General features: G+C 45.3%; 1 protein-coding gene across 3 annotated transcripts in view; it reads right to left on the bottom strand.

Annotated features, from left to right (window-relative positions):
- Window positions 1-846: 846 nt before the first annotated feature.
- The window catches only part of LOC310777133 (autophagy-related protein 16-1-like), a 34,091-nt gene continuing 19,499 nt past the window's right edge, over window positions 847-15,438 (bottom strand). For all 3 annotated transcript variants that reach the window (XM_083637396.1, XM_083637398.1, XM_083637397.1), the window contains 10 exons: window positions 12,557-12,659; window positions 9,914-10,019; window positions 8,323-8,393; window positions 6,584-6,655; window positions 5,642-5,762; window positions 4,437-4,542; window positions 4,042-4,191; window positions 3,135-3,182; window positions 2,895-2,996; window positions 847-2,169 (listed from right to left, as the gene is read on the bottom strand). In XM_083637396.1, the coding sequence (XP_083493522.1) occupies window positions 2,076-2,169; window positions 2,895-2,996; window positions 3,135-3,182; window positions 4,042-4,191; window positions 4,437-4,542; window positions 5,642-5,762; window positions 6,584-6,655; window positions 8,323-8,393; window positions 9,914-10,019; window positions 12,557-12,659 (973 nt within the window). In that variant the 3' untranslated portion in view covers window positions 847-2,075. The remainder of the gene's footprint in view (window positions 2,170-2,894; window positions 2,997-3,134; window positions 3,183-4,041; window positions 4,192-4,436; window positions 4,543-5,641; window positions 5,763-6,583; window positions 6,656-8,322; window positions 8,394-9,913; window positions 10,020-12,556; window positions 12,660-15,438) is intronic.

Raw genomic sequence — 15,438 nt, 5'->3', positions numbered from 1 at the left:
AACCAGATTTAGCCAAGCAGATTTTACAGGGTTTCGCCAGCAGGTGGCAGGCTAACACAGGTGTGAAGGAGGCCAGATATGATACAGGCAGCTCTCTGCTCCTTAAAGGAACAGTTCACCCACAAATCAAAATTCAGTACATTCGTACATGTGTCGCATGCGCTCTTCACCTGGATCTTAAGTGCTCTGTTGAATCCAGCGACCAGCTCAGCCTTCCCGTTTGAGGCGAACGCGGAAATTGTGTTCTTCCGAATGGCCAGTGGGGGGCGACCTGGGTACTGCAGAAACAAAATCTGTAACATGGAAGTGAATGGGAAAACGACCCCGACTTCTCTTTCAGTCTAGGTCTTAAATAAAGACTTTGCAAATGAGTTTATGGTCTGAATCAACAATTTCAAGTCTTTTTCATGCTCTCATTTCCTCCGTTTTCTAAATTATGGTCCCATTTCGAGGGTAAAAGACAATAAATACATTAAATAAGAACAGTAGTACTTCCGACCAGTGAGAGGCAGCAATGTGCCGCGAGGCATCTAGTCTGTCGGAAAGCTATTAGAAGCAGCAGAAGAAGCTCACCAGATAGCTGCTAGCAGATTAGCATGTAGTAATTTAGCAAACTATCAGAAACAGCATGATCTTGATGTTTTAATGTTAGTAGATACACATAACTGTATAGATCCCCATCGTGAGGTCAGTTGATCAAAATAACGCATATTTAGAAATCTGATTTACTTTGTGGAGGATTAACAGCAGCTAACAGGGTGGAGGCTGCTTCTTCTTCTGTTTGGCGGTTGTATATCAACACAAGACAGGCGGCCGGTCAGCTGGGCTGCACCACGTGACCCCCCCCCCCCCCCGTGCAGTACACAGATTTCCCATGATGCTCCGGGAAACATTACCCGGAAATAAGGAGATTTGAACTTCATTTTGTGACGGGTGACATCACGCTCATTTCATCCATACCATTTACTATCAATGGTTGAATCTCCGTGCAGTGCAGGTGTGTAGCCGACCTCTTTCACCAGAGGATTACCGTCCAAACATCCAGGGAAGAAACCTGCTAATACTTCTAGTGGTGCATGTATGAGCCTTGGAGGTCAGAGGTCACACACACAGTTCAGACAGGCTGTGCGCTAACGGACACGGCTGGGAGCTCAGCGGTTAGTGAATATTTGAGCTTGAAACAGGGTGTAAAGGTCATATTTTCAAGGTAACCTGGCATGTTGTGATTTCTGTTAACTTGGATTATAGCAGATGAGCAGTATGGAGCCATTTTTTTTTGTAAGTTTCATAACAAGTCCACGTGAACTTCAGTTGTTTAGGATAACTTGGCAATGCTGTTTTTGCTGTGAAGCTCCAGGACGGTTTTGTGGACGACAAAACTTCACCTGACTTCCCGTGAGCATGAGGTGGGGAGGGGGGTAGATTAGATAATGAGTGAATTTAAATGTTTGGGGTGAGCTGTTCCTTGAGGCCAAAACAAACACAGCGGATCAAAAACTCACATCAACGAGACAAGATTCTTTCAGCGTTAAAAGCCTGTAAACGCACGCAAACCTTAAAAAAAAACACATTTACACATTGGATTCAAGCCATTTTAAAAGCCTCTGTTCAGCTCTGTTCAAATCAACATGATCTCAAAGCTCGTTCAGGTGTCTTGATATATTTGCCTTTGCTAGATGTCAAGATATGGATAATATATAATTTGTTGGGACTCTGATGTCCCGTTCGTCTGGTCTTCACGCAGCAGACCACCGTCCTTTCGGCCCAGCTGCTTCCAGGGGCGCCATTTTGTCTCTCCATTATAATTCAACCAAACAATTACCGGGAGGGACACAACATGGCCGCCGTGCAGTCAGGTGAACACAGTTTGTTGCTGCGTTCAACACCACCACCCCCCCCCGTTCAGCAGCAGTGGACCGGCCCTGCAGACATGTCAACGTCCCAGCACACGGCCGACAGTCTGGCCCCGCCCACAGGGGGGTTTGTTTGACGGACAACCCTCGCCGGCCAATGTCCGTGCCCTCAACCCCGCGGTACCGACCACGGGGGGTAGGGCCGTGACCGAGCTCAGCCAATCACATGTCGGACCACAGCACGGCCTTGCTGCCCTTCTCCACGCTCACCACGAACGCTCCCGATGGCGACCAGGACACAGAGTTGATGGCAGAGCTGCACAACACAAGTAAACACCAGTAAATACACTAGTAAACACAAGTAAACACCAGTAAATACCGGTAAACACACTAGTAAACACCAGTAAATACCGGTAAACACACTAGTAAACACCAGTAAATACCAGTAAATACACTAGTAAACAGCAGTAAACATGGCAGTAAACACCAGTAAATAACAGTAAACACTCCAGTAAACTGTAAACCCTGGGGGGTGTATCCCCGGGGGCCCTGGGGGGGGTGTATCCCCGGGGGCCCTGGGGGGTGTATCACCGGTGCTCTGGCTAAATTCCCACACAGGCCTTCCTTCCACCATGGCTACCTAATCATCCCTCGTTACTTAATTGGCTCTTTCAGTCCTCAAATCTCCACGGTGATAGCCGCTGTGTGGTGAGCATTCTGGAGCAGGTGGGTGGTACACATCGCTGGTGAATGCAGGGTCCCCCGTGCATCATTCAATTCTTAAATTTAGTTTTTGATTTTAAATGTCTAAAAAATGTCTGGAATTGTAGGCAGGGAGGCATTACATTTGATCTGGGGCAGAATGAAGTAGCTATGAGCGAGCATCCGTTTATTTATTTATTCTTTACCGCTAATAGACCCTCTTATAAGAAACTCTCTCTGACTCGAGCTGCAGCCTGCTGTCAGGGCCGGGGCTGGGCGGAGCTTCACACACAGGTGCGTAACACCTGGCCTTATTATAGTAGTCAGATGATTATTGACCTGTGGTTCTTGTCCAGGGTGCGGTCCACCTTCCCCGTCAGGACGTTCCACACGTACAGCGTCCCGTCAGCCGAGCCTCCGGCCACGTAGCTGCCATCAGGACTACACACACACACACACACACACACACACACACACACACACACACACACGTTAAAAAAACAAAAACAAACTACGGTATGAGAAGCTGGTGTGAAAGTGAGTCATGGTGCTTCCAGCTGTGAGCTGGTGTGAACTGACCTGAAGGTGACTCTGGTCCAGTCCGCTCCACACTTGAAGCCCTGAGCGCTACAGAGACAGACAACATCTCACTTACTATACACACATATCACATGTTATTATATACACTCTCACTATGACATGTTTATCATTACAACCGGTTGTAATGATAACCGTGATAAAATTCCTCACGATAACCGTACCGTTTCAAATTATCATTAAAAGCGTGGTACCGTGATTACAGTGCTTTGAAAAACATGGTAAATACTGTCCATCGTCAACCAAAGTTGGCAACAGTCTCCCAGGTGCAGACGTGCAGCCTTGGAGAAATGATTTCAGTGAGTGTATCAATCCGTTTTGGGTCTGAGTTTTCAATATAAAACGTAAAATGATTTCAGTGAGTCTCTCAGTACTTTTTGAAAATTTTCAGCAATTTTTACGAATACCGTGATAGTACGACAACCGTGATCATTTTGGTCACGATAATCGTGATGTGAATCTTTCATACCGTTACATCTCCAATCACAAGTTATGATATACACTCCCACTATTGCACGATGTATGATTGATAATTGTTTTTGGTGTTCTTATTTCTTTTTTTTAATCACCTGTGTGTTTTCTATACCATCTACCCATTCTGCACTGAGGCACATTCCTATCAACTCTGGTGACATGGCAATAACATATTGAATCGTGATGTTATTAAATAAAGACACTATACACAGACACTGTTTTATCACATGTTATTATCTACAATCGCACTATTACTGTACATGATATTATTATATACCAAACCACAGGCTGGTTCTGTTCAGAAGCCTGCTCAGTCTGGGTCTAATACTGGATCTACACACATCAGAACCTCAGCTTTCCTTCTTTTTAAATCAAGTTGTTTTTTCTCACCAATTGTGAGATGAGCCCCACCCACCTGAAGGTCTGCTTTACGGCGTTGGTGCGCAGGTCGATGATCTTGAGCAGGTCGTCTCTGGAGCAGGTGAGCAGCTCTGTGCGCTCGTGGTTCAGGTCCAGAGACGTCACCCTGCCCAGCAGCTCCAGCTCCCGCACGATGCTCTCCGACCTGCCCAGACACCAGCACATTACATCAAGCCCATGTCACACCAACCAGTCTAAAGCCCATGTCACACCAACCAGTCTAAAGCCCATGTCACACCAACCAGTCTAAAGCCCATGTCACACCAACCAGTCTAAAGCCCATGTCACACCAACCAGTCTAAAGCCCATGTCACACCAACCAGTCTAAAGCCCATGTCACACCAACCAGTCTAAACTGAACGGTCCAGGCGCCTCTCCAGCTCTCCTCACCTGATGTCCCAGAAGCGAACCTTCTTGTCAAAATGGCCGCTCATGACGCACTGCTCCGTGCACACAATGTCGTTACAGCTGGAGCCGGCGAACACCGTCTTCATACCTGCAGGAGGACACCGACAAATCAGCTACTAGACCCACATTTCACTTCCTGTGCCACCTGTTGTTCTCTATGGAGGGTGACGTCATCACTTGGCACAGAGGATCAGCCAATAGCAGATGGAGAGTTCAGCAGCACCAGACTATCCCATGAATTTCTAGAGTGAATTTGAAAATTAAAAAGGACCACTTTGCCGACGTTCAAACAGCTACAAAATCAGTCGCCTACATGGAAATGAACCATGTTTAACTTGCCTCCATCTTGCCTTGACCCGAGAGCTCTCCGTTCATTCACAGAACTTAATCCTGATCCAAGTGATGTCATTTGGCGCAGTTTTGCCATGGTGTCATTATCACTATCACTATCATTGTTGCTCTCTCTACCTTCATGGTGTCATTATCACCATCACTATCATTGCTGCTCTCTCTACCTTCATTCTCAGAACTTCCTGGACCAAATGACATCATTATGACATCATTTGATCCAGAAAGTTCTGTGAATGAATGGGGAGCTCTCAGTCCAGGCAAGATGGAGGCAAGTTGAACATGGTCATAATCTGCGTAGACTACTGATTTTGTAACGATACAGAGCTGGTTGAAAATCCTTTAATTTATCACAATAGAGACAGTCCGCATGTCTGTGAACGCCCACAAAATGTTTTACGGCTGGCGCGCGAGTGGGGTAAAACCGCCCATATATCTCATGGGCTGACTCACCAAAAGACGGTGCTGCGGCTCTAAATACAGGTTTGGGGGTTCTAGAGCAGAACACAAGACGTCTGCTCAAATGTGCGTTTACTGCGGTGGTTAAATCCCCCATCGTGTCTGCCTGGGCTGGGCTATCAGCTAAATTCTAACTTTGCTGAATGGATAGAACGGGGCAATTTACCCCACCCTGACCCCGCCCCCAGGCTAACCCAGCGTCTATTGTGGGCATTTCTAGAGCCTGTATGGGCGTTCCCAGACATGCAGACTGTCTCTATATATGAAAGGATGGAGTCCACAGGCCCGGACACGCTCAGGTTTACTCTCCAGACCGTCCCGGGCCGCTGTGGGAGGAGAATGAGAAGCTGTCAGTCAAAAGAAGCCGACCAATCACGTACAGACTTTGCTGCGGAGGTCCCACAGCTTCAGGGTGCGGTCGTAGCTCCCGGAGACGATGCGGGCGTTGTCCAATAGGAAGCGAGCTGACAGCACCTTCCCACTGTGGCCCGTCAGGGTGTGCTGTGGGACCGACACACACACACACACACACACACACACACACACACACACACACTTTGATGAGCCCAAGTGTGAGAGGCAATACATTTATTTGCTAAATTGTTCATCATTTTGGAATGAAGTCCTGAATAAATCTCTGAATAAAAGTATTAGCGTAAATAAATAGATTCATATTGCAGGCAGCGTTCAGTTCTGGTCTCAGTAGTAGAGTGAGATCACCAGCCTAGCCCCGCCCACAGAGCCCACGCTCCTTGGCGATTGGTTTTGTTGGATGCGCGTGTCATCACACCGAGCCAATGGGATCTCTCTACAGACTCGGGATGTGAAGTCACATCCTGTGTGTCTTGTCAGCAGCCCCCGGGGCCCCGCGCTGCTTCACTAGAGCATGCTGGGAGAAGAGCAGGGGCTGCTGGGAGCAACATGGCTGCCGAGGCGGATCTGAGCTTCAGACCTTTTACATGACATCATTGACCAGAACATGACATCATCGACCTGAAGAAAACAAAATCTGCTCACGATAAAAGGCCACTCTCAAAGGTGCCGTTTTATCACCAGATACTGACTGGTCTTCAAAAAAGTTGTATCTGTAACCCCAGCCATGTCAGGTGAAAGTGCTCACTAACATGGATTTAAACACGTGTGAACAAAATGAGAGAAATAAGCCTTAGGTAAAAAGTCTGAGATCTTTTAGTTCAACTCATGAAAAATGGGAGCACAAACAAAATAGTCGCATTTATATTTTTGTTCCGTACAGGAATGTTTTGATTTGGGGTCAGGTTTTGGGACGGACCTGCCCGTGGCGGGCTGCCGTGCGGACTCACCCTCAGCCTGAAGTCGTCTACAGTCCAGATCCGACTGGCGAAGTCATTGGAGGCAGCCAGCAGGTAGGATCCCTGAGGACCACAAGGACAGAGAAACACTGTTACACTGTATAGGCTACACAATACACAGCACGTCGCCTGCATGAGTTATTTAACTCATTGAGTGCCATGGACGAGTATGTTCGTCAATTGGTTTAGTAACGTAGAGTGCCAAGGACGAGTATGTTCGGCAATTGGTTTAGTAACGTAGAGTGCCAAGGACGAGTATGTTCGGCAATTGCGTTTTTTGACGGTGGGACGTGCATCAAAGCAAGATCCATCTCCTGTGAAAGTATGGTGGCTGTTGAACGTGTAAAAGCTATTTTAGGGACCCATTAGGTGGCGACAGTGCTCTCCAGATTAGAGAAAGGCGAGGAAAAAAGAGAGAAGTAATGTGGACACGGAAATCGCATCGATATGCATGAAGCATAACGTTAGCTGTGCCTGTGAACAGCAGTCATCTGCTGCTACAATTGAGCCCCATCCGTGTCCGCTGCGATAGCCCCTCCATATGATTTAGTTGCCGACACCAGTGTCTTTCTGAAAAGTTACATTATTCTCAGCTGGGAGCCAGCGACACGCTGTAAAAAAGCAGGGTGCAGCGGACTTTTCAGTGCAGAGCAAACTCAGAGCAAACCGCTGCAGAGCCCCAGAACACTCCTCCCACCACGGAGGAGGAGGAGGAGGGGGGTGGGGCACGCAGGGCACTACAGCATACAACCATTGACTGTACACACAGACCCAGGCAGCAGCAGGCTCGATGCACAGAGAGCAAACAAGCTAGAATAGGCTATCTGATGCCCACCAGCAGTAAATCAAGACCAGCAAGAAGGTGTAGGGTCTGCGCACGCAGGGGCCAGCGCTGCTGGTTGCAGCTAAAAAATATTATTTGGCCAAACAGAATTCCTTTGTTTTCACTCTTTTATTGAAGGAAATTATTTTTGAGGTGTCATTACATCAGAAAATATTAGTTTCAGAGTCAATGATGTGCTTGAAATGTTTCCTTTCACAAAAGGCTGAATATCTCAGATTCTAAATTGAAATGTGTCTTTTTGCTCAAAACAACCTATCTTCTCCGGCTCATAACTAAAGAACGGAAAATGGTATCAATAAACTTTTTTGCAGATGATAGAAGAGAGTCTCACCGTTCTTTGTGCGTGTTCGGTGTTTACATAGTAAAATCACACAATATTCTGTGGGCCTCGAGAAATCACTGAAAACGCTCTGAAACTCTGGCTGGCACTCAATGAGTTAAGAAATAGGTTGTATAGCTTATTTTTCCGTGCCAACAAACTTATTACTTGGGGTAAAGTAAACTTTTTTTAACTTATTAACTCAGATTAATCGTCAGTTATTATTAATCGTCAGTTAGCGGTTAAACGGTTATCGGTTGACATCCCTACTGTAAAAACATCTCGCCCGAGTCCTAAATAAAAAAACAAAAACACGGACTCTCGTATCTGTATCTCCTGTTCGCCTCGCTCCTCTTTTCAGACCTCTTTTCACATACTCTCTCTTTATTCTCTGTCACTCTATTTCATGCACGCACACACATGCACAGCTTAAGAGTTCTCCGTTTCAGCCGGAGCCCGACGGAACCCGACCCGAGTTTGGGCTGATCATTTATGCTAATTAGTCGTCGGGCTTCAACTTACTAGAGTCGGGTCTGAATTCTTAGGCCTGTTGAGAACTCTACTCACAGCGCTGTCAAACTCGATGCTGGTGATGCCCGCGTTGCTGCCAGTCAGGGCTCCTTTAGGCTCACAGCGACCTGTACACACACACACACACACACACACACACAGGTTACAGCTTAGGTGACTCGAGTCCTGGTGACTTGACTCTGACTTGTACAGTACTTTGATGACTTGAAAAGGTTTCTAACGTTTTGACTTTTGACATTTCTAACGACGGGTTGATGTAGCCACTCGTGACGATATGTGGATGTAGCCGTATCGTATATACATTGATGTAGCCGTATCTCTTTTTGTGCAAGGTTTAGAGAAATAAACCGGCCTGGTTGTCGACGGGCACCAGTAACGGAAGTTATCGAGCACCGCTCTCTGGGGTGCAGTTGAATGTGTTGATGTAGCCACTCATGATATACTTTGCGTAAAACTGCAGTTTAAAGATAAATCGTATCCAGGCCGGGTTCTGCGAAAGGAGGTATAAAATTATAGGTTTAAAAGGTATGCTATTACAAGAAAACTAAGTCATTAAACATGTTTTCTTATATAGCCATGATCTACCAACTGACGAAAATATCATCTGATTTTATGCAAACCCAATGATGTTTCAAGTCCTCTAAGTTTTTAGCTATTTTTGCAACTACTACGCTTGTCGCGTAATGCACTTTTTATGCTCTTTTTCAAAGTTCGGTTGTGATGCTTTTAAATGTTTATTTTATCCTCTTTTATTTTCTTCTGTCATCCATTTTATGTGAAGCACTTTGAATTGCTTCTGTGTATGAAATGTGCTATACAAATAAACTTGACTTGACATCTTGTGTTTTGTGTAAAAGACTTGGCGTGGAAACTTGGCAAATTTGGACCGTGTCAGAACCACTGGCACATTTTTTGCAACATCAGTCAAGCTGTGTTCACACCGAGATATTTATTTTCCTCTCTGTCACTCGAGTCAACCCTTTGGAATCGCTCTGTCGCTGTTTAAATCGCTCATCAAAAGGCACAATTCTCAAGACTAGTTTTTTTTCGCTTGTATGACGTCATTGGAGTGATAGCGACCCGGCCTGGGATTCCTGGGATGTTTGTCCACTACGAGCCACCGTAGTTGTTTACAAGCCAAGCCTATCAGCGTGCTCCTAACGCGAGCTCTATACCGGTAGTACAGACTTCACTTCATGTCAGCTGTCAGCCTGTCAATCAGCTGTCAATGCGGTTTGTTGCCACACAATAAACCAGCGGTTTGTTCCAAGCCAGTGTGATCCTTGACTCACTCTCAACACAGCAGCCAATCAGCGTTCAACAGCGAGTGACTGTTGGCAGCGAAATTTCGCTCGAGTTGGGATATTTCATCTCGGGTGACGAGCGAATTTTCGCCCTATCGCTCTGTCGCGGTCGCCCAGCGATATTTCTCCCGGGAGAATATACGCTCAATCGCTCGTTTGCATTGACTTTGTATGTAAACTCGATGCCAGCGAAAAACTTGAATAGGTCGGTGTGAACGCACCTTCAGAGATATATTTTGAGATAATGTTGGCAGATATCTTTTGAGATCATGTTGGCAGAGATAGTGTTATACGATAGTACGTTGTAATAAGTTTGAGCTGACCTGAGACAACCTCCCACAGCTTCACCCTCCGGTCCATCCCTCCTGTTGCTAGGAGACGAGAGCCAGGGCTGAACTTCACCGCGTTCACCTCGCCGTCATGAGCTTCCTACACACACACACACACACACACACACACACACACACACACACACACAGTGGATCAACACTGATTCTATTGGTCGACACTGATTGAGTTTCTACTGTGATTTCTTGGTTTGGGTCTCAGCTTGAAAACTTGAGATCAGCCCCCTCCTCTTCCCCCCTCGCCCCGACGCTCCGTGCTGATTGGTTCTGTGGGAAGTGCGTCGTCATCACACCGAGCCACCGAGGATCTCTGTACTGACTCGGGCTGTGATGTCACTTCCTGTCTGTGATGTCAGCGGCTCCTGGGACCAGCGTTGCACTGCTAGAGCATGCTGGGTAGAGAGCAGGGACTGCTGGGAGCCAGAGGGCGAGGAGCAGGTTGAGGATTCTGGGTAATCAGACCTTTTACTGTTCATCATTGACCTTCATCTGGACCATAATGCACCTGGGCTATGGGCCCTCTGTGACTAGTGGACACGGGTTCAGTAGCCTGGTTCAAACCATCATGATCATGTGACCTCAGATTCTGTTTGGCTCTACGTAGCAGTCTGGACTTCCAACGGTCCACAGTGATTTCAGTGGGCGGGAGTCCTTGACAGACAACTCCATCACCCAATCAGCATCGCCAAATCCAATCCAAATTAGGGCTGCACAATATGAGGAAAAGCTGCGATGTGCGATAACACTGTTCAATATTGCGATGACGATATGACCTGCGATAAATAAAAAAATGCTATAAACAAAAATATTAATGGGTAGGGTGCTCCGATCCGGCTAAGCCACGATCCGATCCCGATTCCTGGGGTCACGATCCGATTCCAGAATCGATTCTCGATTCCAACGATTCTCAATTCCAGAATCTAGAATCGATTCTCAATTATGTAGTTTCATATTGCAATAACACACAAAGGTAAATCTAAGACAAAACATGTATTAATGCTGAACTTCAAATTCAACTTCTGAAGTATTACAGTGAGGGCCTAAATTCATTTTGCAATATGAGTGTGTTAATTTAAGCATACGTATCAGTAAGTGGCACGGGATTCTCAAAGCCTGTGTTGAGGGTCATACGAACAAAAATGCACTCTTGAAGCAAAAAAAAAATCCAAAACCAACAGTCATTTCTCACACATGATTACTTTTAGCCTTTTAGTCATAACGATTATTGAAAGATATTCCATATTCCAGACTGAAATGTTATAACAGAAGTGGAGTATTGGCCAGAATGACATGAACATTTGGACACTTATTCAGCCGGTATCTTGTAGGGCTGTGGCGATTCACTTATCTCCCGATTCGATTTATATTGCGATTCTTAAGTATTGCGATACTACGATTATTGCGATTCGATATTACGATTTATTGCGATTTTTGTTTATTTTTTTCTTTTATTTTTTCAGTTTGTTTGCTTTTTTACACTAGATTAGAACATGGGAAAAGTTGAATCATACACTAGAGACTGTATATTATATATCATGAGTAGGGCTGGGCGATATAGTTAAAAACAGGGGCGGACTGGGATCATAATTCAGGCCGGGCATTAGATACCAAGCAGGCCAGGCCGATATGGGCCAACGCGCGTGAAATTTGGGCCGTTTGAAGCCAGATTTGGGCCGTTTGAAGTCCAATTTTACAATGAGATGCACCCACTTTAACCCTGAAGTGTAATTATTACTTCAGACTAACTAATAAAGTAATAAAACCACTAGTAAACCAGTAGGCGGCGCCTGGCCTGGTGTTCAGTGAGTGGCCTGACTGCAAGCACCAAATTTTTTTTTTTTTTTTTTTTTTTAATTTGCGATTATCGATTCTGGAATAAAAGATCGATCCAAAAAATCGTGACATTAAAAATCGCGATACTTAGGTGAATCGATTTTTTCCCCCACCCCTAGTATCTTGCATGTTGCGTTCAGGTGCACTGTACTTTTTTTTTTTTGCGATAACACGTGACTTTTGCGATGTGTTCATCGCGCATTTTCATATCGCGATGACGATTAAAATACGATTAATCGTGCAGCCCTAATCCAAATCCACTCAGAAGAACGGCGAAAACATCTTTCCCACGATAAACTCCGCTGGAAGTCCAGACAGAGCAAAATTGAACGTGAAGTCATGTTATCATCAGGATGGTTTTTCCCAGGCTAGCATGGGAGTCGCAGTTCATCTATAAAGCAAGGCTGGGCAAACACTACAGGACCCATGATCAGAAGTATGTGTCACTAGAAACTGAATTTGAATTATTTATAATTGCATATTAACTGCTCAACTTGAATAACAGCATTGAAAAACTTTATTTGAACAACAATGTGAATTACTTAACCTGAATAATTGTAATGGAAAACTGAAATAGCATCATTTGAAATTGAATTCATTCGTTTGAAACTGAATTCCAATCAACTTGAAGGTGAATGTAACATCAAATTCAATTACTCTGAAACTGTATTCAGCTCTCACAATTCAAATTCAGTTCTCCTAAATCAATTTCAGGTGACTGAGACACCTGAAACTGGTGACACTGGTTGAGTGGTGGAGAGCAATGGAGAAAGAGAAGAGACTTACGAAGACGTGCAGGGCTGTGGACGGGACGCGCACCTCGGCACACACTCCACTGGGGGCCTCTGCGCACTCCGGCGACGAGCTGAACGAGTTGGCCGGCCGCCGTCTGAGGGGAGGGGAGACACCGCGGTCACCAACAGCTCCCAGGGGCCCGTTTGCATACAACAGCTTGAGTTAAGATTTTCCCTTAAAGTCGGAGTTGATTTGAGTTAAGTTGTGGACCAGCAGTGTTGGGGGTAACTCATTACAAAAGTAACATATTACATGTAATGTATTACTTTTAGCAGTAACTCAGTAATATAACTTATTACTTCTAGGATTTCAGTAACCAGTTACTTTGTCAAGTAACTCAAGTTACAAATCGATTTTATCAAAGCACACATTTAAATCATTTCCTAATCAAAAACTTTTTGATTAAGCTTTTATGCAAATAACCACTACAGATGACAATAACAAAGGAAAAGAATAACATTTAGAATTTTGGATTGTTTACACTGACTTCAAGACGGTTGACATTATTTTTCATGATGGTCCCGGGGCAGCGATGTCATTCTGCTGCTGCTGTTATTACAGTGAAAGTAATGCAAAAGTAGTGTAATAACTAACGAGTTACTCTACACAGACAGTAATATTGTAAAGTAACTTATTACTTTCAAATGAAAGGAACTAGTAATATGTAGTATATTACATTTTGTAAGTAACTTGCCCAACACTGTGGACCAGTGATGTCATTTGTGCATGAATGACATCACTGGTCCACAACTTAACTCAAATCAACTCTCAATAACTGTCAAACTAAACGAATGTCTGCTAAACAGCTTTCAGAGATGCTACAGATTTTGTAATGATACAAAGCTAGTTGAGAAATCGGTGAGTGTTCCTTTAAGGAGAAGATTTAAAAGTGTTTTGTGCAACCAATTTTATTTCATGGAAACCTTAAAAACCTTAAAACCTCAGACTTGAAGGAAAATCTTAACTCAAGGAGTTTTGTGCAAACTGGCCTCAGACCCTGGAGGACTAGCTCCACTCTCATCTAAACACACCATGCTCAAACTGGCCTCAGACCCTGGAGGACTAGCTCCACTCTCATCTAAACATACCATGCTCAAACTGGCCTCAGACCCTGGAGGACTAGCTCCACTCTCATCCAAACACACCATGCTCAAACTGGCCTCAGACCCTGGAGGACTAGCTCCACTCATCTAAACACACCATGCTCAAACTGGCCTCAGACCCTGGAGGACTAGCTCCACTCTCATCTAAACATACCATGCTCAAACTGGCCTCAGACCCTGGAGGACTAGCTCCACTCATCTGAACACACCATGCTCAAACTGGCCTCAGACCCTGGAGGACTAGCTCCACTCTCATCTGAACACACCATGCTCAAACTGGCCTCAGACCCTGGAGGACTAGCTCCACTCTCATCTAAACACACCATGATCAAACTGGCCTCAGACCCTGGAGGACTAGCTCCACTCATCTAAACACACCATGCTCAAACTGGCCTCAGACCCTGGAGGACTAGCTCCACTCATCTAAACACACCATGCTCAAACTGGCCTCAGACCCTGGAGGACTAGCTCCACTCATCTAAACACACCATGCTCAAACTGGCCTCAGACCTTGGAGGACTAGCTCCACTCATCTAAACACACCATGCTCAAACTGGCCTCAGACCTTGGAGGACTAGCTCCACTCATCTAAACACACCATGATCAAACTGGCCTCAGACCCTGGAGGACTAGCTCCACTCATCTATAAAACACAATCTCATTGCCTTGCTGCCCTGGAGCATGCGCACTAGAGACTTCCACCCAGCCGAGCCGGCTAACCTGCTAACTTGACTGAGGATAAATAATTAAACGTCATCCTTTTACAAGACGGATTGTCATCAGTTAATATGCAGTCACATCAGGAAGACGGAACTGATCTGTGGTCAGGCCTTCAATGCAGTCACATCAGGAAGACAGAACTGCTCTGTGATCAGGCGTTCAATGCAGTCACATCAGGAAGACAGAACTGATCTGTGGTCAGGCCTTCAGTTAATATGCAGTCACATCAGAAAGAATCTGTGGTCAGGCCTTCAGTTAATATGCAGTCACATCAGAAAGACAGAACTGATCTGAGGTCAGGCCTTCAGTTAATATGCAGTCACATCAGAAAGACAGAACTGATCTGTGATCAGGCCTTCAGTTAATATGCAGTCACATCAGGAAAGACAGAACTGATCTGTGATCAGGCCTTCAGTTAATATGGAGTCACATCAGGAAGACAGAACTGATCTGTGGTCAGGCCTTCAGTTAATATGGAGTCACATCAGTAAAGACAGAACTGATCTGTGGTCAGGCCTTCAGTTAATATGGAGTCACATCAGGTAAGACAGAACTGATCTGTGATCAGGCCTTCAGTTAATATGCGGTCACATCAGGAAGACAGAACTGATCTGTGGTCAGGCCTTCAGTTAATATGCAGTCACATCAGAAAGACAGAACTGATCTGAGGTCAGGCCTTCAGTTAATATGGAGTCCCATCCGGAAGACAGAACTGATCTGTGGTCAGGCCTTCAGTTAATATGGAGTCACATCAGGAAGACAGAACTGATCTGTGGTCAGGCCTTCAGTTAATATGCAGTCACATGAGGAAGACAGAACTGATCTGTGGTCAGGCCTTCAGTTAATATGCAGTCACATCAGAAAGACAGAACTGATCTGAGGTCAGGCCTTCAGTTAATATGCAGTCACATCAGAAAGACAGAACTGATCTGTGATCAGGCCTTCAGTTAATATGCAGTCACATCAGAAAGACAGAACTGATCTGTGGTCAGGCCTTCAGTTAATATGCAGTCACATCAGGAAGACAGAACTGATCTGAGGTCAGGCCTT

Source organism: Poromitra crassiceps, assembly GCF_964638095.1.
Source record: "Poromitra crassiceps genome assembly, chromosome: 5".
NCBI lineage: Eukaryota > Metazoa > Chordata > Actinopteri > Beryciformes > Melamphaidae > Poromitra > Poromitra crassiceps.
The sequence above is the reverse complement of the archived record's forward strand: the minus strand, read 5'-3'. Positions and strand labels throughout refer to the sequence as shown.